Below are 21,940 nucleotides of genomic sequence, written 5' to 3'. Positions count from 1 at the left end.
CCTGAAGTTGTTTTTTTTTTTGCAAAGATTTTTCAATTAATATTTTTTGGGGTCCTAAGATAAAATTATAATTTTTCTTTTAAAAAAGCAGTTTATTTTTTTGGAGCCCCTGGGGTAACCTTTTTATTAAATCAATATATATTGTGTGGCTACCAATGCATTATACATTACACTGAATGACATAATTTGTTTCCCTTGTATCCGAATTCCGAAGTAATTCAAATACATTTTAATTTACTTCGTAACTCAATTAATGCTTACAGTTTCCTTCTCTGCATCGTCTCCAGTTGGTTCCCTGTGGTCGGCCGGGGGCCCCGGGGCGCCGCACAATGGGGCAAAATAGCAAAAAGGTGGCATTAAATCAACCAATAGAGCTAGACACTTGAAATTTGGAACAAGTATTACTGATACAAATGTTAGTTCATAGCCAAAATATCGAATGGCCACGCCCATTTTTAGGGTTACCACCCATACACTTTTTTAAGATTTTCGAAATTTCTCGCGAAAATCCTCAATCAGTTTCAATTAAACTTTGAATGCCATTTATAAAATAGTAATGCAATTGCAAATATATATAAAAAAAAATTAAAATTAGGGTTGCCACTTTTGAAATTTTTTATGTTTTTTTTTTTTTATTATTTTATTTTTATTTTGTTTAAATAAATTTATTCCATTAATTTTTCTTAAATATTTTATTATACATAAGTACACATATAATAAATGAACCAATTTAATAATTTAAATGTCTTTATCACTCTCAATTTCGACTAAAAAATGAGCATTTATGGAAAATGACGTCACCAACTAAAAATGAACAATTCTCGCAGGGTAGCAAAAAGTAGCAAGAAAACTTTTCATATTATTAAACTAGATAAAACCCAGAACAAAATGACATCTAAAACTTATTGGCGTTTTACGGCGATCACAACTAAAAGACTAAAGTTTTCAGAAGAGTGCAGAAAACACATTAATTTTAGGTTATTTTTCATTTTTGGCTAGGAATTAAAATATTTTGAATGCATATTTTTCATAAAAAAAAAATTTATTAGAACTTACTAGACCTCACTGATTCCATTTCAAAAAGAATCAACTTTGTACAAGTAATAAATAATAAACAGTACAAAATTAATCTAAACAACCCAAAATGATAGAAAGTCGTAAAAATTCTACCCAGAAGTGATATTTCTCTTCCTTTGAGACAATCTCCTGAATTACACGTATTTTAAATTAATTTTTTCTCTCTCATTTCTGATTCTCTATTATTTTCCAAAGAGAAATCGTTGGGTTATTCAAAACAAAGCTCAACTTTATGATTCGATTAAATGCCAGCTTTTTTGAATTTTGCCCCATTGTGCGCCGCCCCGCTTGCCCCAAGGGAGTGTACGCCCCTGATCAAGCACCGGACCAATATTACTTTGAAAGATAACTGAACTTTTTAGCATTGCAATATTGTATTTAGTTGTCAATTTGCTTTTTAATAATAAACTTATTTTTAATAGAAGTTAATTGTTCATCTTTATGGAAAGGAAATAAAAAGTTGTACTTCTTTTGAATTTCGAGCATCAAGAGCTGGTAACATAATAACATCTTAGAGTTTTGCATAAAGCGTACAGTCAAGTTCACACGACTGGAGATCACCAACCAACAAGACCAGTCAATTAAAAACAAAAATAAAGGAAAAATAAAGAAAAAAGTAAGTATTTTTATTTTAATTAAAAAAAAAAAAAACATTGAATTTTGAAAACTAAATTAGAACTTAATAGTCGGAGAGGCGACCGTCGAGTTACTTAGCTCATAAGGTTAGAGGTTAAAATTAGTGTCAAATGAAAGATAAGTTGATAAAAAAATAGGGTTGCCACTTCTAAAATGGGAACTTCCATGTGGCAACCCTATTTTAAAGGAAAAATTGTCACATAACTAATACATTCATATCTTTGTTGTTTGGCCAGATAAAAAAAAATTTTGAAAGGCCAAACGAAAGCCAAAATAGTAAAAAAAAAAAAATAAAATAATATAAAAAAAAGTAACCCTACAAATGTGGCAACCACATCCAAATGAAAACAACACTGACAAAAATCTTCTTTGAACAAAACAGTATAACTTTTTATGCACTAGAAAGCTAAACTAAACACCATATTTTAGATAATACTCTCTTCTATCTAAAAAATGTCGGGTGCCACATCGCAAATGCAGAGAAGTACTCGGCAACCCTATGCAGATACTAAAAAACCCAAAAAACACTTGTTTTTTGGCCAAAGTGTATAATATTTGATAGAGTTAAAGGCTGTAAAATACATCAAGTTTAGCTTAGACTCTCTTCTATCTACAAAATGTCGGGTTCCACCCCGCAAATGTAGACAAGTACTCGGCAACCTTATCCAAATGCCAAAAAACAAGTTATTTTTGCGTTTTTTTTTAGCATTTAAGTAGGGTTGCCGAGTACTTGTCTACATTTGCGGGGTGGCACCCGACATTTTTTAGATAGAAGAGAGTCTAAGCCATAGCCGTAGCTAGGATTTCATTTCGGGGGGGGGGGGGGGGGGGGTTAGCTCAGACCAAACAAATTTTTTTTTAGAAATCACAATACTTTGTATCAACTATATGTAACTGCAGTCGATTCTAAATCCCGCTAAATCAAATAGTCATTTGAACTGTGTAGAAGCGAAAAATTTGCCAATATCCTTTTTAGGAGAGAAATTCGTAGTTAAAAGTTTAAAAAAGCCCTGCTTACGGTAAACGAATTTAAAAATGGCCGAATATTCAGCGGCATCTCTTTTTTTGTAGGTACAAAGAGTGATAAGTTGGTTGATATAAATTGCGAGCGTTAGCGAGCAAGAAAATTTTTTTTAAGAAACAAATTTTAACCATTCTAAGGCTTCATAAAAAAAATTATTTCGTACAATTTAATGTATAAAACATTGAAAAATGGACTTTTTCTTGCACTGAAATTTTGTAGCAGAAAATTGACAGGTACATTCTATCTATTGAGTTCTAAATGAAATTAGCAATACTTAAAAACCAAAATTTTATATAATCCAAGTTGTTTCACATGAGCTAATTACACTGGTCAACAAGGTTTTTGTTACAGAAACCAGGGTATACTTTTCTATAGGCTGAGCTCGAATCCGAAGTCAGAAAAATTCTATCACATCACGTTTTGGAGATATTCCCGTTAGAAAATCAAAATGCCGATTTTTACCAGTTTTCAAAGTTATTTCTTAGCGTTTACTTATTTTTTTAAAATTAAATTTGTAACAGTTTCTAAAAGAATTGTGTCAAAATTTGAAAGCGATTGGTACAGAACTTTTCGATATTTGCTATTAAAAGCAAATAAATATGAGATGCCCCAAACACTTTGAGCTCGAATCCGAACTCAGAAAAATTCTATCACATCGCGTTTTTGAGATATTCCCGGTAGAAAATCGAAAATCCCGCTTTTTACCAGTTTTCGAGGTTATTTCCTGGCGTTGGTAGGTACTACAGTTTCTGAAAAAATCGATACATTTATTTTCGCTTACATACTGGATTTAAGGTTAACATAGAACTAAAGTGGGTAATAAGCAACTGAAGATATCTCGGACAGTAGAAAAGATGTCTGAAAGATTTAAATAGATTTAAGGGTAATATTTCAAACACGAGATGTGATCGAATAAGTCCGTCTTTGGATTCGAGTTCGGCCACCGAAACCCTTTGAAAAAGCATAGTTTAGTCCCGGCAAGCATAGTTTAGTCAGAGCATTTTAAGGTGTTAACATAGTGCTTAAGGAAATGGTCAAAGAGATAAAAACTCTTTGTAATGGACCAAACAATTTTTGTTTTCCTTTATACAAACTTCATCGACAGCTTCTGCAACGATGCAAAATTGGTAGTGATTTTAAGGGAGATTTTCGTATAGGTAATCAAATCACTAAAATACAAAAACAAATTATTTAGTGCTGCATATATTAGACTTGTATATGTTTATAATATAGGTATCTTTTGATTTTCTGAAATAAATTTCGGGGGGGGGGGGTTAAACACCCAAAACCCCCCCCCCCCCCCCTAAATACGGCTATGGTCTAAGCTAAACATGATGTATTTTACAGATTTTAACTCTATCAAATATTATACACTTTGGCCAAAAAACAAGTGATTTTAATGTTTTTTAGCATTTGAGTAGGGTTGCCGAGTACTTGTCTACATTTGCAGGGTGGCACCCGACATTTTTTAGATAGAAGAGAGTCTAAGCTAAACATGATGTATTTTACAGATTTTAACTCTATCAAATATTATACACTTTGGCCAAAAAACCAAGTGATTTTAATGTTTTTTAGCATTTGAGTAGGGTTGCCGAGTACTTGTCTACATTTGCAGGGTGGCACCCGACATTTTTTAGATAGAAGAGAGTCTAAGCTAAACATGATGTATTTTACAGATTTTAACACTATCAAATATTATACACTTTGTCCAAAAAACAAGTGATTTTTGGATTTTTTAGCATTTGAGTAGGGTTGCCGAGTACTTGTCTACATTTGCAGGGTGGCACCCGACATTTTTTAGATAGAAGAGAGTCTAAGCTAAACATGATGTATTTTACAGATTTTAACTCTATCAAATATTATACACTTTGGCCAAAAAACAAGTGATTTTAATGTTTTTTAGCATTTGAGTAGGGTTGCCGAGTACTTGTCTACATTTGCAGGGTGGCACCCGACATTTTTTAGATAGAAGAGAGTCTAAGCTAAACATGATGTATTTTACAGATTTTAACACTATCAAATATTATACACTTTGGCCAAAAAACAAGTGATTTTTGGGTTTTTTAGCATTTGAGTAGGGTTGCCGAGTACTTGTCTACATTTGCGAGGTGGCACCCGACATTTTCAGATAGAAGAGAGTATTATCTAAAATATGGTGTTTAGTTTAGCTTTCTAGTGCATAAAAAGTTATACTGTTTTGTTCAAAGAAGATTTTTGTCAGTGTTGTTTTCATTTGGATGTGGTTGCCACATTTGTAGGGTTACTTTTTTTATATTATTTTATTTTTTTTTTTACTATTTTGGCTTTCGTTTGGCCTTTCAAAATTTTTTTTTTATCTGGCCAAACAACAAAGATATGAATGTATTAGTTATGTGACAATTTTTCCTTTAAAATAGGGTTGCCACAGGGAAGTTCCCATTTTAGAAGTGGCAACCCTATTTTTTTATTTTCAGTATCAACTTATCTTTCATTTGACACTAATTTTAACCTCTAACCTTATGAGCTAAGTAACTCGACGGTCGCCGCTTGGACTATAATAATACAAAATTTTGAAAAAAAAATAGTTCCACAATTTTAATTTTTTTTATCATTTTAAAAATTAATTTTTCATAAACTACATATTTCATAAAACAGTTTTATTTTAAAACAATATAAAAGACTTATTGCTTATTGTATGTGAAAATGATGATTTTTAGTAATTTATTTTTTTTTTTTTAATTAAGTAAATTTTTAAGAAAATTGCGCCTCCTGGGTAAACCCAACCTACACGCTCTAGCTTTTTGGACGCGGATTCTAATCCACATACTTCTACGTTCACAGATAACAGCGGACGTATAAGTTGTAAAAAGTGACTCCGCTCATTTTTAAGCTCTTCATGCTATCAGTAGAAAATACTTCATACTTCATAGAATACGACAGATCAGTTGAACACAACGAAATAGCGTGCTTGATCGACAACTTATCTATCCATCAGCTTAAAAGCCGGTTTCGACTAGATCCCAAATGAGATCATTTGCGAAATTATTTAAATTGGACTCTAGTCTACAAGGTAGCACTAGACCAAAGCGTTTGATTTATTTTATGTATATGAACTGAAAAATCCTCAAGTAAATGCTTGAGTATTTCCTCACAGCCTTGAGTAGGAATATCTCAACTCTCAAGTGGCCCCAAAGTCTCTTCAAACATGTATACTTGCTAAGTGCAGTTTCCCTTAAGAAGGTACGTATATTTCTTTTAAACAATTCCAACTATGTACCTATACTTGTTTGATAGGACTAACTCAATTCTCAATGTAGCGATAAATCATTTAAACGACCTGTTTTCATTATTCATAGATCTATGCTAAGTATAAAAGGAACAAGAATCCTTCGTATCCCGTTTTGAAATTTGACACTCATTGATAGTTCAAGAGTTCGGAGATTCTACCAGGGTCATTAGAATAATGTCGAAGTTGTTTTTTCCTTTTTTTTTAATTCAACATCAAGAAAAAAAGGCGACTTTGAGACTATAAATTCCATTTGCGGTTTGGGTTACCATATAGAAATTCTTTTTTTAGAAAATCACATTAATTTGGTATTGTTTATGGAAGGGTCCGTTTAAACACCTACCCTATAGAAGATTTTTAATGATTTAGTTTGGTTCCAAACATCAACTGAGGTGGTGGAGGCGGACTCTTCTTCTTCTCGTGATATGTATATAAAAGTAACTCTAGTAGCATTAAGAATTCCATTAAAAATTTTCAGAATAAAAAAATAACATAAACACACACGAAACGTTTTTCAAAAACAAAACAAAAAAAAATAATAAAAAGAATTTTTTAAATGACGAAGGGAACGTATGAGATGTCGAAAAAGAAAATAAAAGGATTCCCTCCTTTTTCATGGTCTTTGGTTTCGATGGAAATGCATGACCCATGAAAGAGGAGCTAAACATACATATATATTCTGGTGGACTTACGGTTCGTCAATTTTACGATGCATTCAAGAGATTTTAATAGACAGCCGAGATAGACATTTGATGGACTAAACAGAATGTTTATGACTCCGTGTAAAACAGCAAATAGTTGTTTTAAGAGATTTGTGTTGGTTTTAGTTTTTATTTTTAGAAAATGGAGTTTTGTTTTGCGATGGATGTACTTTTAATGAAACAAAATTCAAACCACTTTTTGCTTTGCTGCACTTTTAAATTGAAGTTTTCGGTTTTTCTCAATTTTAGCTGAATGAAGAATTAAAAAGATTAGAAAGCGTTTTTTGTCCAATTTCTTAGAATGTAACAAAAGCTTAAGTTCATATTCCTCTTTACCAGTACGCTAGCCTCAAAATGGGATCTTTATAAATACCCACAAGAATCTTTTTCACTTTTGTTTAACTATTTTGCGATCAGTCATTTAAAAACAAAAGTTGAATATTCCAAAAAAGAAAGTCCGAAATGAAAAGACGATATTCCACATAAGACGTCTTGAAGCTGCCAGAATTCAAAGTTAGTGCCTCAGTGAGAAACTTTTCAACAACAGTGTTCTCAAAATAGCGACATTTAGGAATCAGCTGATATTCCCATAGGTTAACATGAAACTCCAAAATTAACTCATGGGTATATTGCTGAATGCACCTACCGGAAAAGGTGACAGAGGATGCGTTAATGAGAAAATAAATAAAATAATAAATAGAAAAGTTTCGTGATTAAATCAACATTAAAAATCTAGGGTTTTATAAAATATCTAAATATCTGCTATCAACCTCTATACCGAAGATCCAATCTTGCATAAAAGTTAAAGAAGCTATAGAAAGCTTAAGAATAAGACAGCCCAGCCGCTACCTGGTCTAACTGCAAAAACTTCCAATGCACCAGAGGTTATGATGATGGGACCATTAACTCTATTATATCCCACTTCAAAAAACGATTTTACATACCTATCTAGCGAGGTATATTCTTCTAAATGTCGCATGCAAGATTATGTACAACGTACTGTGAATTTGGCCGAACAAAAATTCCTGCGATACAGTAAAGGTTTTAACATGTTCTAATGCATTGAGTTGCAGCTAGGCTGCTCCCGTCAATTTAACTTAAAGATTTTAATAAAACAATATCTACAACCAATTTCATAGGTAAGAGTTATAGCGGTCCTTAAATGTCCCTTACGAGCTGTGTTTTTTTGTTTTTATTTACATTTAAAAAAATTTTTTAAGTTGTATTTACCTACATATTTATTTTTTTTTTTAATTCTGTGTTAGATCAATTCTGATACTAGATCCAAATTCAGAAGGTTAAAGTATATTGGAAATGAACAATTTTATTTCTATGACAAAATCTGGCTGGCCAATATTACTGTCATTTGCGGAAAATCGATCTTAAAAAATCGTTTTTCTTTTTCAATTTTTTCCCAATATTTTTTTTAAATAAATTTGTAGTTTGATGGATAGTCTTGAATAAAAGGTTTTAATCTGAGACATAACATACCTAACTTTTTAAAAATCAAAAATATTTTTCGCAACTTTATTGATTGAAAAATATTCCCAAAGCTTAATATTTTTTAAAAAAATATAAAAAAGTAATTTTTAACCAAGTTTGTCGTCAGAAATTGTAAAATACTACGATTATTGACACTAACCCGAATTTGTCGCCCAACCACCTCCTTTTCCCCAATTTGTTTGTGGGCAATTTATTTTTCCCTTTTTATATTCCATTTATCTTGAATTTTCATGCCACCATATGCTCTCATAATATTTTTAACTGTTGACTGTCAAGTATTTTTTTTTAAACTTAATGAACCAAAAATATTGAAACATTTCTTAAGAGCCCCCGCACACTACAAACTTTCTATCGGTCGACATTCGTTCTATTAATCGGTATGGAAATGTATAAAAGTGCGCACACTAGGTAACGATTAAGTATCGGCCGATCAAAAAGTTTGTTTGATCGAAAAAAAGTTTTTTTGCTACACAATTGCCTTCAAACCATAATATTTCCTCCTGTGTGCACACTAGAAGCTTAACCCGACTAAACTATCGGCAGATAGAAAGTCTGTAGTTTGCGGGGACTCTATAAATCAATACAAGAAACTAATATTTTTGTTCCGTTTTACTTTTACTTTACTCGATATTAAATCCAAATATAGTAAATAAACTCTTTATTTTGCTAGTAGACTCCGACTTCTCACTAAAAGGGTTGGCTCTTTTCGAAGTTCAATAAAGAAGAAGAATTCTTTATCTACTTCACGCTTGTTGAATTTCAAAGAGTCATGAATATACAATACATATACATAAGAAGTATGACGTGTACTTTACGGCATAAAATCAGACTTTTGAAAAAATCTATTATGACGTTCTAAATTCCAAATTTTTCGACATTTCTCTTAACAATTTTTAGAACCCTTAAATTCCTTAATTGGCAAATACTCCAAATAGAGGATATTATATCTATTAAAATACAAAAATTATATGTATTTTTAATTACAACCGACCTTATGTCAATTACCTATATTTGTTCTGCGATGTATGAAAAGTTCTTGCAGAAAAGCTTTTTTATACTCCCTCTACTAATTCAACAAATTCAAATACAGCAATAGCAACACTTAACCACACCTGTTGTAACATGGCTCTCTCAAAAATATTATCAACGATAAGATTAGATACCATTTGCAGTCAAAGTGATAAGAGCTTATATAGATACTTACCACTCAGAAATGGCAAAATCGTATCGATCAGTTTCATATAAAGTTTCAACAAACGTAGTTCCTTAACCTTTTTTTTTTGTACCTGTGATAAGTTAATTCTTTTAGATTTAACTAATTGTTTTAAAATTTATATATAAAATCAACAATAATATAGGTGAATACAAAAAAATGAAATAAAAAAAAAAATGTGTTTATTGCGATTGACATTCTAATTCTTTTCTATTTTGACGTAATTAACTTTTTTTTCCAAAGAACAATATAAAAATGTGTTTAATCAGAAATTCAAAAATATATTATCTTTCTGATAAAACTTTTTGATAAGAAAGTGCTTAATGTGAATCATATTTCATAGAATTTGTTTCAAAATCTCTACAAATAGATTTATTAATAAAATACTAATATTATCTACAGGTGACAAAATATGAAGTTCAAAGTGTTCCTTGCTTTCTTAGTTGGGGTCATTTCAATAGCTTCTATAAATGGAGCAGATACTAATGCTACTGTGACACCTGTAACTTCAACCACTGTTCCAACAACAATAGCAACAACAACAACAACTGTCAAGGTAAGATTTTATTTGTATTTAGACAAGTGGAAATGATAATTACGTACATACTTATATCGTGACAACTTCAAAACCTTTAACTACATTTTTTTGAATGGGTTTTTGTATTTGTATTTTATTTTTAACTCAAAGAAAAAAAAAAAAAAACATTTTACAACTTGAAACCCATGAACTTGAAGAAATTGAATAAGAGTGTTAACAAATTTCACGTTTTTTTTTTCAAAGTGTAAAACTGAAAATTGTGCTAATAGAAACGTTCTTCTATTTAAATCACATTGAAATGTCAAATGTGTGACAAATTGTGATGTGAGAATTTGGATTGCGCTTTTAATATAATCTTATCAGTTATTCCAAAACAGTCTGTATAAAAAGTAAACAATTTTTTTTAACACAAAACCTAATATAATATTACCTCCAATCAAAACTGCTTAAAATCAGATAGTCATTTTGAATGTAGAAGCTTTTTATTAAAAGCATTAAGATAAGTGTTTTTTTTTTTTTTTTAACTTAACAGAAATTAATTTGATTTGTTTTGATTACCGGCTAGATGTAGTGAAGCCGCAGGTGTAAACGCACTAAAATTGGTAAAGTCCTTTATTCGAGTTCTGAAACGCATTTTAATAAATAATACTTAGTTTTTGCCGAGCCTAAGGTCCATATTAAAGTCCAAAATTCGAATATAATTAATTTGTGACGTTATAAGTCTGACCAGCGCAGTGTTGCTAGAGTTAGCTATTTATAGCCAAATAAGCTCCTTAGACATTTCACTTAACCCTCAAAATTTTTATTTCCGATTTATCAAAGCTTGGCTTATTAAATCTTGAACTTGGCGATTTAAGGCTTCTTTAAAATAAAAGCATTTTACAACTGAAGCGTTTGGATGAAGAAGGGGGTAAGTGACATTTTTTCGATTTTCGTTTTTTTTTTTGAAAAATGAGGATGTCTTGCGAAAACTTAAATTTCCGTCTAATCTACGTCAGGCTACGATTAGTATTTTCTTATTTAGCGCTTTAATTTTTGGTATAAAAGGGTTACTAACAACTAAAAATCGTATAATATGGGTGGAAGAATGGGTTAACAGCACTTTACTCGTTTTTGGGTGAAATACAAAAACCAAGACTTTTTCGTCCGAGAAAAAAACCGCATAATATGAGTGGAAGAATGGGGTAACAGCACTAAACTCCTTTTTGGGTGTAATAAAAAAACAAGACTTTTTCGTCTGAGAAAAAAAGATAAAGATACAAAATTTAAAGGAACAAATGTTGTTCATACCAAGGGAACACCACTGGTTTTATGAAAAAGCTTTATCGGAACCATGCGAACAGAAAACAACTATTCAAAAAAAAAAGAAAAAAAATGAATTTTGTTACGTAGGTAACCCCTTTGTATTCTTAAAAATTCAAAATACTTAAAAGCTTTTTCTGCTCTTTTTCTGAAAAATGTTGTTTTTTTTAATATTCCGAGCTACTGTTTTGAAATAAAAGTAACATTGTTAAAAAGCTATTATTTTTCTTGTTTTATTAGTTTATTCAATTTTATTAAGATTGGAATACGAAAAAAGTTCTGAACAAAAAACTATAAGTCCTTATATCTCGAAATGTCACTTACCCCCTTCTTCATCCAAACGCTTCAACTATAAAAATACACCATCAGAGATATAAACAGAGACAGCAAATTTAATTTTACCCCAAAATGAAAATAAATAATTAAACTTGAAGAATGATTAACCAAACTTGCAAGCGTTTCTGTGGACCATTATTAAATGCGGGTATTTTTGGCTCCAAGATTTTTCAAATTTGGCTCCTTGCCTCTAAAATATTCTGGCAACATTGAGTCTCGCCATGAGATAAAAAGGGATTCCAAGCTCCTTTTAGCTTCTTTTAACATTTTGGAAAACAGAACCAATACAAAAAATAGAAGTTTGAGTACGTTTTGATTCTACGAATTCGGAATTGTTTTTTGAGGCATCGAAGCATCTATACATATCTGTACATAACAAAATGGGGTTTTTGCCATAAAGTTTGAGTTTCACGTTATTCGTCAATGAAAAATTGAAGTATTGACCTGGTCTAGCAATTCTCCAACACTCATGAATTCATTATAAATCGTCTTTTCAGAGCTTTTCTAAAAACCTTATAACAGTTCAAAACTACCTCCTGAAAAATCTTTACGATGAATGGTAGAATGATAACAAGCTCTAAACTACAATTAATCATGTTTAAAAAGTATGCAATGTAGAATGAAAGTTCTTATTGCACTAAAAGGGAAACATACAAAAATTCCAAAAAAGATGTTTTCCCATTTTGTATGTATGTTATTCTCTGTTAAAATGCATGAATTTTATTTACTTTTTTTTTTAAATTCGTTTCTACATAATGAGTATAAGCAAATCAGACCAAAAAATTTAAGCTTTTCAAAAAGATGTATTTTTTCGCTTGGGCTAATAAATATGACAATTGACTGTAGGAGTAGGTACGAAATTATGTATGAAGTTATGCATTCGTAAAAAAGTTGATATAACAATCATTACATTATAATAATAGAGAATGCAAAACAAGTGGGTCCCGCAAGTCCGTCAATCTTTCTTTCACTCTTTCACGGAAATGGCTGCAACAATCTTGCTAAAAAAAATTCAATTATAAGTTAAAATTATTTATATAAAATTATTTATATTTATTTATCAAATAAATTAGTTTTTTTTACGGCTCTAAAGATTTTGAAATTTTTTTTCGGAAAATGCATCTTAACACTTTCGGTACCAGTGTTACTCTTATGTAACATATCTTTAAAAATTCGTAAAAAATATTCCATTAAATATTTTTTTAGGTTTCCAAGGCTTAATTGAAAGATAATAATGTCTAGTTACTGGATTAGTACAAAAAGAGACTGAAATCTACAATTGTGTTTGGAGCTCAATTACATTTAAAACGTTGTTTTCCTTCGCATTTTATGTAGGTATATAAGATTTAAGCAACTTGAATTATAATCACAAGTTCAAGTTCAAGAACTTATAAAAGTTTAATATTTTTTAATAAGAATTAAATTTATTATCGTTTTTGATATCTAGAAAAGTTTAAAGTTGTTTTCATTAAAACAAAATAACTGGAACCCAAACTTTTCACCTCCATGATTTTAGCCTACAAACTTTGCATTTAAAAAATTTATTGAAAATTATGAGCCTAAGGAAATCTAGTAATAATTTTAAATATAACATAAGAACCAAGAAACAATAGTTATCTTGGGTTAAAGATGTCATAACAAGGGAAGCAACCAAGTTTAAAATAAATGCTAAATTTATGTCACATGTTGCGAAGCCTTTAACATACATGCATACAACATTAACCTTAAAAAAAAAATATTTCACCAAAAACATTTTTAAGAAATTAATAGGTTTTTGTTTTGTAGCAAATTGAATTATAAAGATTTTTTTTTTAACTCTACTGTTGAAATTGCTATTTTCAAATTGCCTAAAAGTATACAACACGAATTTTTTTCTTCACCTTTTTTCAGCCTGTGGTCATCACAAAAGACAGTTTACTCTGTAAAAGATGTTCCTGTATCATAGATATTCTTGAGTTGAATTGTAACAACAAATCAATGACTCAATGGTTCAACGATGACGAATGGAATACAATCACCAATGGCAATGTACAATTCATTACTCTTCGAATGGAACACAATAATTTGACAAATATTCCACCATTAAAACCAGCCTCAGTACAAAATCTCTATCTTGGGCACAATTTAATTAATCGCATTGAAACTGCTGCATTCCGGAATTTTATTAATTTGACAATTTTAGATTTGAGTTATAATAATTTAACAACAAAATCCCTTCGTCCCGAAGTATTTCAAGGAAACTACAATGCCCAGAACTACCAACCAATGGCAAATCTTAAGCAATTGGATTTGGGACACAATGCATTGCATTCTCTAGATGCGGATGTTTTTGAACATTTCCCCATATTGGAAATTTTGAATTTGGGTTCAAATCAGTTTCAAGTTATGGATCATCAAACTGAAGTTGCTATCACTGGATTAGTTCATTTAAAGGTAAAGTTTTATAAGTTGACAGTATCAAAATGTATAATATTTGATTTTTTGCATTTTTCAAAGACTCTGGACTTATCCTACATGGAACTGAAGGACTTGCCAGATAATTTATTACACGCACCAAGAGATCTTGAGAACTTAATTCTAACAGGAAATCTTTTGGATGAAGTTCCTGACGGTATTGACAGGGCAGTGAACTTGAAAAGCCTAACTTTTGACGAAAATCTTTTGGTTAATTTAGAAAAAGAAAAGTGAGACCTTTTTATTTTAAATGAAATTGATTTTTTTTTATTTGTTAATTTTGTTTCAAATAGTGTTTTTCCTAAAATGCCTAAACTGGAGTTCTTGAGCATCTCATATTCAGCTGATCTAGCTAAAATAGGAGCAGGAGCTTTTAGCAATTTGCAAGGTAAATGAAAAATAATTGTCGACTTCGGGGTTTAATTAAAATTAAGTTATTAATAAGTTAGAGAATTTAGATAGTTGAGTGAAAAATCGACATAAATGATCAAAAATGAAAAATGTCTTAAATTTAGATAGACTCAAACAATGCTGGAATAAACAAATGTAATGACATCTGCTGTTTATTGTGAGAATGATGATACAGCTACCGCTGAATCAAAGAAAAAGTAGCCCAGTCAATATAAACATTTCAAATGGAATAAAATTAAATCGTGAATTTTTTTTAATAGAGCGGTAAAGGGGGTCACTGAGAACTTAAAACCAGTTTTTCGGGAAAATCAAGCTTGGGCCAAAGCCGCCATCTTGGATTTAAAGGAAAAACAGTTTTAGTGAATAACTCGGCCATTTTTGGTTTTTGATAAAAACAATTCAGGCAAAACTTGTAGAAAATTTTATTTTCTACAACTTATATCGTAATATATTTTTCTCTATGACCCATATTTTTCGAGTTAATTTGAAAAAAACTATTCCCTTACTCATATCTTAAACGTCTTTAACATTATACCCTCGTTGAGTATAGATTTAAAAGGAAACGCAATATATGGGTGTTTTTACCGGTTTTTGAGGGTGAAAAATCTAGCTATACGATGTTAGTTTTTGCGAATTCATAAAATTTTATAAACATCAGGTAATATCATAAAATAAGTAAGTGATAACACTTAAATTAAACATTTTGAGAAAAAATTATAACTGATGTGGATGTCTTACATACAAATAGTTTTAATTTTTTCGAATCGAAAATTTGCTTTACGCAATACGCAGCTTACCCGACAAAAAATTTTGGTTCTATAAAGCCTTATAGATGCAAAGGTTGCTTCTGTAAAGCATTATAGAAGCAAAATTGTTAGTGGGGTAGGGAACGAAATTCTTACCTGTGCTAGAATATATGGAGAGTTTTCAATCGTTTGTCATTCCCATTTATTTGTCCAGGCAATTTTTCTTGCAGCAAAAGTTTTTTGACTTTGGAGACTTAGAAAAATTTTCGTTTTGCTTCATTAGCGTACTAGGCTCAATGCTTTATCCGAAAAATTAGAAAAATTTTAATTTCCAACCATTGTTTTCCGTACAAAGTATGTATTTAAAATATTGAATATAAAATCAGAGAATGCGAAATACGGGACAATCACGGGACAAATTACAAAATACGGGACACTTATACGTCCCGGGTTTCTTAAATAAAAACCCGGGACAAGCTGTAGAAATACGGACAGTCCCGGGTAAAGCGGGACTGATGGTCACCGTACCCATAGACCGTTTTCGAGGAATTGCAATTTTCTCAATGATTTTCATTAAATTTGATGTACGTAATACTCTTATTGATTCTAATATAACTGCGTTTTTAGTTTTTCTCAAAAATATCGGAGAACGGAAATATGGCGTTGCCGTTTTTCAAAAATTTACATATTTTTAAGGTTCATATATTTCATGAAAGCATCAGTCAATTTTATTCAAACTTTACAGACATCATTTTGAAGTGTAAAGTGTAAAACAAAAATTAAAAAAAGTTTTTGAAAAAAAAATTCTTAAATTTAATTTTTTAACTTTCGATTTTTTTTTTAATTTTTTTTCTTGACACTAAAAAAAAATCTTAAATTTCCAAAAGATATTTAAGATAAAGATACTTTGAACAACAAGACCAAGTACGTGCTACCCAGTCGTGCATTTTATATTTAAATAAACTAAAGTACCAGCGTATTCACATATTTTGAATCAATGTGAACAATTGAAAATGGGCATGAGTCAGGTTATGGTTTTATAAAAGTAGAGAAAAGAGACTCCAATTAGTCAATTGTTTACCAAACTGAAAATCGCAGCTTTTATTTATAGACTTTAAATCGTGAAAATCCAGGTAGTGAAGTTTATCGGTCCGAACCACTGAATTATGCCAGAAAAAAATAGAAATTTTAAAATTGTGTGCTAAATTCAACATTGGTTTATTGTTGAATCAAAATTTAGGGACCCTGAAAAAAGTTGTGACGTCAGAAACGTTAAAAAATTCGATTGTTCGATTGTTTTGCGTCCGCAATGCCTTTTTGAAAAACACAAAGGTTTCAATATCCCCAGAACCACTCGTAACACAGAAAAATTGCAAGGATCTTTCTCATTGGAAACGAGTTTTTTTTAGAAAGTAAATTTTTTCTACCTATATGATTCTAAAACTACCTTACATTCATAAACAAAAATATAAATTCTTCTTTAACAAATTATTTTAATTTTATTTTAGGTCTAAAGAAAATTCAACTTTCCGACAACCCTAAATTGTCATACATTGATCCAAAGGCTTTTGCTAATGCAACTGTGAATCCATTGATCTTTGACTATCCAACATTAGAAGAGGTACTTTCCAAAATTTTGTTTTCATTTATATAAAACTTAACCGATTTTTTGTTTTGTTTACTAGCTTAACCTCCACAACAACAACCTTACTCACCTAGATCATGATCTCTTCGAACGCTGGGATAAAATAAAATCCATCGACTTACGCCGCAATCCTTGGAATTGTGACTCCGATAACAGTTGGTTAATTCACACACTTATGACCCAAATCAATGAAACTTCACCGTTGCTCGTCAAAGATGTTGTTTGTGGTGCTCCATCGGCATGGAAATCAAAACAATTGAGCGAGTTAAATCATGATAAAAATATCCTTCGCTGCGAAAGCGACAGCGATACAAGTAGCGACGGACGCCTGCTGATTGGTTTGCTTATAGGACTTTTCGTTGGAATACCAATTTCTCTTGGAGCTGTTTTGGCATATCGGAGGGGATATTTCGGTCTGTTGTTCAACAGAGGTCACACTGGACAATCACTTTACAACCGAGCAAGTTTCCAAGATGATTTTCATATCTAAGTGAAAAAAAAGAGGTACACGGGAAGAAAATATTTCTAGCCAAAGAATTTTTGTTTTTTTTTAATTTTTTTTATTTTAATTTAGTTTTATTAAATGATGGGTTATGTTGATTGATTTAATGAGAAATAAATATAAGATAAAAAAAAAATAATATCAACTATCATCGAAAAGAATTTTATCATTTGTTTGATTGAATGCAGGTCGAAAAGCATTAAATACTGGCTGAATGAGATATATTAGAGCAAACGCCAATCCAACCAAGATAAATATACCGCATCCAGTAACACAGCAACCAATTATCTACAAATAAACACATAAATTGATTATTTTCTTAATTATATAGTGCTGATTGTACACAATGTTTGAAAAAACGTAACAAGCTCAGAAACTGACGGTTTAACAAAAAGTTTAATAGCAAACATGAGACTCTTTAACCCATTTCAAGGTTTTTTTTCCCCGCACTCAAAAATGGTAGAGAGTAAGTTGTAAGACCTTGCCCTTTGATGAAATCCGTTTGCCAGAAATTTATTTTTTTTTTTTTTTCAAAAATTCAAACGGCCATCGTTTGTCCACCTAGAGAAATGAATACATACCAAAAATCATCGTTTGTCCATCCTACGTTTAGGAGATATTCAAAAAACAAATTTTGAAAATTCCCATAAAAAGTACGCATACGCCACAGTGTACCTACTGAAAATTTCAAAGTCTCTAAAATACCCAAAACTACTTTTTTTTCAAAATTCAAATTTCTGTGGTTTGTCCACCTCGAGTCGATTTGTCCACCCTAGGATTAGAAGCTATTCAAAAAAAAAGATTTTGTACTGAAAAATCCCAATACAAATTACGCATACACCAGAGTGAAAATTCCAAAATCCCCAAAAATTACCTTTTTTTCAAAAATTAAAAAAAAAAATATATTTGTAGGGATTTTAGAGAAAACGATATATTTCTTGAGAGTTGCTATAAAAAAATTCTTTTTGGAAAATCTCCTAAACGGAGGGTGGACAAACGATGATTTTTGTTATACATAGGTAAGGAACTAGAGGTAAACAAACGATAGCAGTTATTTTGTTTTCCAAGAAAAGGGCCGAACCCAGTCAAAAGAAATGATCTAAACTGAAATTGGTGAAAGACCGTTTTGTTGATTCAGAATTTGGTAACTCGTTCATCCCAGTCTTTTACGGTTTTAAATGAAATGCTTTTTATTTGAAATGTATAATACAACAGTACTTTAAGCCAGGTTTGTAAAATGCACTACAAATTTAAAAAAATATTTACTGCAAATAAAACAATTTTGCATTATAAAAAATTATTTGTTGCATTAAAAAATATGTATTCAAAACAATATAAAAAAGAATTTATTGTAACTGAAAAATATTTGCAATGAAAATAAACTTTTTTTTTGGAAATCACAATATTGTGCATTAAAAAAAGAAGTGTCTGCATTGAAAAAAAAGATTGCAAAATGTGTGCTTTCAATATTTTCTTTAATATTCCTCGAATTTCTTACAATTGCAAAAATATTTTTAGTTGCATAAATACTTTTTTTATAGAAATCTTATATGAATTAATTATTATTTTGTTTTCAATTTGCAATGGAAAACAAATGCATTAAAAATAATGATTTTTTACAAACTTACTTCAAACCTATATCTAGTTGATTTTTGTTTCCACTTAGTTTTAACTACATATTTAAATAAAAATGTTTATAGCAAAAAAAGTAATTGCATTAAAAACACATTGCTTAAATTCCGAGGTCATAAATTTGTTTAGATGCGTCGAGACCATTAGAAGGCATTTGCAAAGCTTTCAGGTAGAAAATTGGCAAAATCTGGAAAAGTTATACAAAAAACCATGTTTCACTATTTAAGGGAGAACTTAAGTTCAAACATTTTTTTCCGCAGGAAATCACATTGATCAATTTGATTTTAACTATTTTTGTATAGTATTGCGTCAAAACTAAATAAAATCTGATTAAATTTCAATTATATTGTTGAAAATAACTTCAGAAAATCCAAAATATCGTTAAAGTCGGTGATTGACTCCACTTCAATCAAATCTGGCACGGGGAGATGCTATTAGAAGATTAAGAAAATTCAAAAAAACTTGTCAAATAAAACAAATAATCTAATGATCAACCAAAAACGACGTTACTCATGTTGAGTTGTCATATGGATGATATGGTTGATTCACCATGATAATTTCGGATAGAATCCAAACGAATAACTTGGGAACAATTTTCTTCAACTTTGGCACAAAATCAGTTTTTAGCTGTGGCTAGTAGCTTACTGTTACATCAATTTTAACTCTAAAAAATTCAAACCGTAGGAATGGAAAAACGAGACAAAATAAGCACGGTTAAAAAAACGAACTGAGAAATCGGTGAAAACGAAAGTGTAGTAAAAAGATTGACGAGAAAAAAAAAAACAATTAGGTACATATCATCTGTCTAATAACAAAATTTGTTTTAAATTGATTTGAATTTAAATTAATATAAAATTGGAATTTCCAAAAAAAAGAACTTACTCCTTCATATAAAACTGAATAGTCCAACACAAATCCACTGCCATGTGGAGCCCCCAGAACTGAATTAGTATTTGGATACATTTTCATAAATTTTCGAAATTATAAATTAAAATTAGTTTGATTTTTCTTCTCAAGCATCTTCTCAAATTTTACTAGAACATCATGTTCCTTTTCAGATTTTAACAAAATCGAATAATAAACTAGTAAAAAAATTGTTGAGGCTGCACAAAAACCTAAAGCAAATCCAAAGACCTTAAAATAAAAACATTTTGCAAGTAAAATGACATTGATGTGATAAAGTAATCATACCTTTAAACACCAACTATTGTTCTTATTCCTTCTAGGGCAAGGTTGGGGTTCCGGATCTTCTAACGGGCAATACATTTTCCAATTAAAATTAAGCACAATTTTTTTAATTTTTTGACAAAACTTGATACAAAATTTAATGTTCTTTGCTTTGATAATATAGAACAAGTAGATTTTTTTAAGTTGTAAAAATTGCTGATGAGTGTTTTTTTTTTTTTTGTTCGTAGGCAAAAACACGTGAAAATTCTTTCCTTATCGCATTGTGAAAGTATTCGGAAACTACTAGCCAAACTACCCTTGGAAAAAGCTTTAATTTTTTTAAACAAATCAAGATCGCAAACATCATCAACTTTATACTCCATGCGTATTCTACTCATCGCATTTAATGCATCAATAGAGCCACACACTCCAACGCGCATCTAGTTGGCCCTGTTTCATGGTAAATCTGTGCAGCCATCAGTGCATTGCAAGTTACAAAGTTTCCCAACAACAAAAACTAAGGCAAGTCTTGTCTAACTCAAATCAGACAGCGGAAAATTTTATTTCAAGGGCCACATAACTCATAGATTCATTCCCAATGCACTTTCATTTCCCAAAGTCTCTGAGCCTGATGCATTTGTATCTTGTCATCACTCCATTGTTGCCGCCACATCGATCTAATTAAGGGAGAAATCGCATCTTACCTTTACAATGAGTCGGTAAACACGCAAAGAACTTTGAGAATGTCTTCAGCAAAAGCTTAAACACGCCAGCTCTACACAAGTCAGGGTTCGGACTTCAATTTCAAAATTTCGAAGCAAATTTGAAAAAAAAGTGAAGTAGATCCAAAATTTCGGAAGTAGATTTCAAAATTAAACTTTCAGAACATTTATTTACAAAAATTTATTGTAAAAAAATAATTTTTCAACAAAATTATTTTTCTTTACTTTTTTTATCATGATCTTTTCCAAAAAACCTTTCTCATCTAGTGGTTGTAACGGTGCTTTGTGGTAAAATGTTGATTCAGCATAATCTAACAAATTTTTGATCACGAATTCTCCAAAATCAGTCAAAATTACTTTGATAAACTTTATTTATATCTTGAATTCGAAGAATAATTGACCTCCATTCATCATTTGAGATTTCAGTTGAGCTTTATTTCTCAATGCCTCGACCAAATTTAAAATTGAAGTTAAATCCCTTTCTCTAAATTTATTATTTGAAAAATATTTTTCAATCAAGAAATAGAAGTAGATCCTGAAAAAGAGAAGTAGGGAAGTAGATTTTATTTTTTTCCCAAAATCGAAGTAAATCTACTTCGATCGAAGTAAAGTCCGAATCCTGACACAAGTTCAGATTGGATTTGGTTATACCTGAGCATTGCAATGAAAGCTTCTCAATCTCAATACGAGAAGGTGTACATAGCTCATAGCGATTGTTGTGGCTTACTTCGAAACGATCCACTCAAACAGACGGTTGTTTGCTTTGGACGAACCGGTGTTGTCTGTGTTGCTAGATTGAAGCTCGCGGGACAAACTCATTGATCTTCGGTTAGAAATTCGAGTTTTAAATTATGCAGCCATATAACCGGCATTTCGAAAAAGTCTTTATAAAAAGAATAAAATAAAACAAAAATCAACTAGATCAGTTATTTTGGTGTTGCCACTTGAAATTGAGATTTTGGTTCTGTGGTTTTGAGTGAATTTGTGGAATTTTTTTTTTGTAATTAACAAAAATATGTTAATTTTTTGAAATTGTTTAAATTGGTTGTAAAAATATAACTGTGTT

At 30.6% G+C, this 21,940-nt stretch overlaps 1 protein-coding gene and 1 long non-coding RNA gene across 2 annotated transcripts; one reads left to right on the top strand and one right to left on the bottom strand.

The window, feature by feature from the left end:
- Nucleotides 1-9,429: 9,429 nt before the first annotated feature.
- LOC129918583 (leucine-rich repeat neuronal protein 3) lies at nt 9,430-17,557 on the top strand. Its single transcript, XM_055999202.1, has 7 exons — nt 9,430-9,564; nt 9,822-9,975; nt 13,486-14,028; nt 14,092-14,279; nt 14,343-14,437; nt 16,715-16,827; nt 16,892-17,557. The coding sequence occupies exons 2-7, from the start codon at nt 9,832-9,834 to the stop codon at nt 17,339-17,341; spliced, it is 1,533 nt and encodes a 510-aa protein (XP_055855177.1). The 5' UTR covers nt 9,430-9,564; nt 9,822-9,831; the 3' UTR covers nt 17,342-17,557.
- Nucleotides 17,488-20,277, bottom strand: LOC129918586 (uncharacterized). Its single transcript, XR_008772974.1, has 3 exons — nt 20,177-20,277; nt 19,868-20,119; nt 17,488-17,641 (listed from the first exon to the last, which is right to left on the bottom strand). It is a non-coding gene; the product is annotated as an uncharacterized LOC129918586 (long non-coding RNA).
- Between the last annotated feature and the right edge of the window lie 1,663 nt (nt 20,278-21,940).

Source organism: Episyrphus balteatus, chromosome 4, assembly GCF_945859705.1.
Source record: "Episyrphus balteatus chromosome 4, idEpiBalt1.1, whole genome shotgun sequence".
NCBI classification, from domain to species: Eukaryota; Metazoa; Arthropoda; class Insecta; order Diptera; family Syrphidae; genus Episyrphus; species Episyrphus balteatus.
Note: the sequence above shows the minus strand (reverse complement) of the source record. Positions and strands in the feature narration are given on the sequence as shown.

What these genes read in the sequence shown, in the direction of transcription:
- LOC129918583 (XM_055999202.1), top strand. Translation starts at nt 9,832, where the DNA reads ATGAAGTTCAAAGTGTTCCTTGCTTTCTTAGTTGGGGTCATTTCAATA. An exon ending in GTTAATTTAGAAAAAGAAAA is followed by an intron (nt 14,280 to 14,342) that starts GTGAGACCTTTT and finishes TGTTTCAAATAG; the next exon opens with TGTTTTTCCTAAAATGCCTA. An exon ending in ACTATCCAACATTAGAAGAG is followed by an intron (nt 16,828 to 16,891) that starts GTACTTTCCAAA and finishes TTTGTTTACTAG; the next exon opens with CTTAACCTCCACAACAACAA.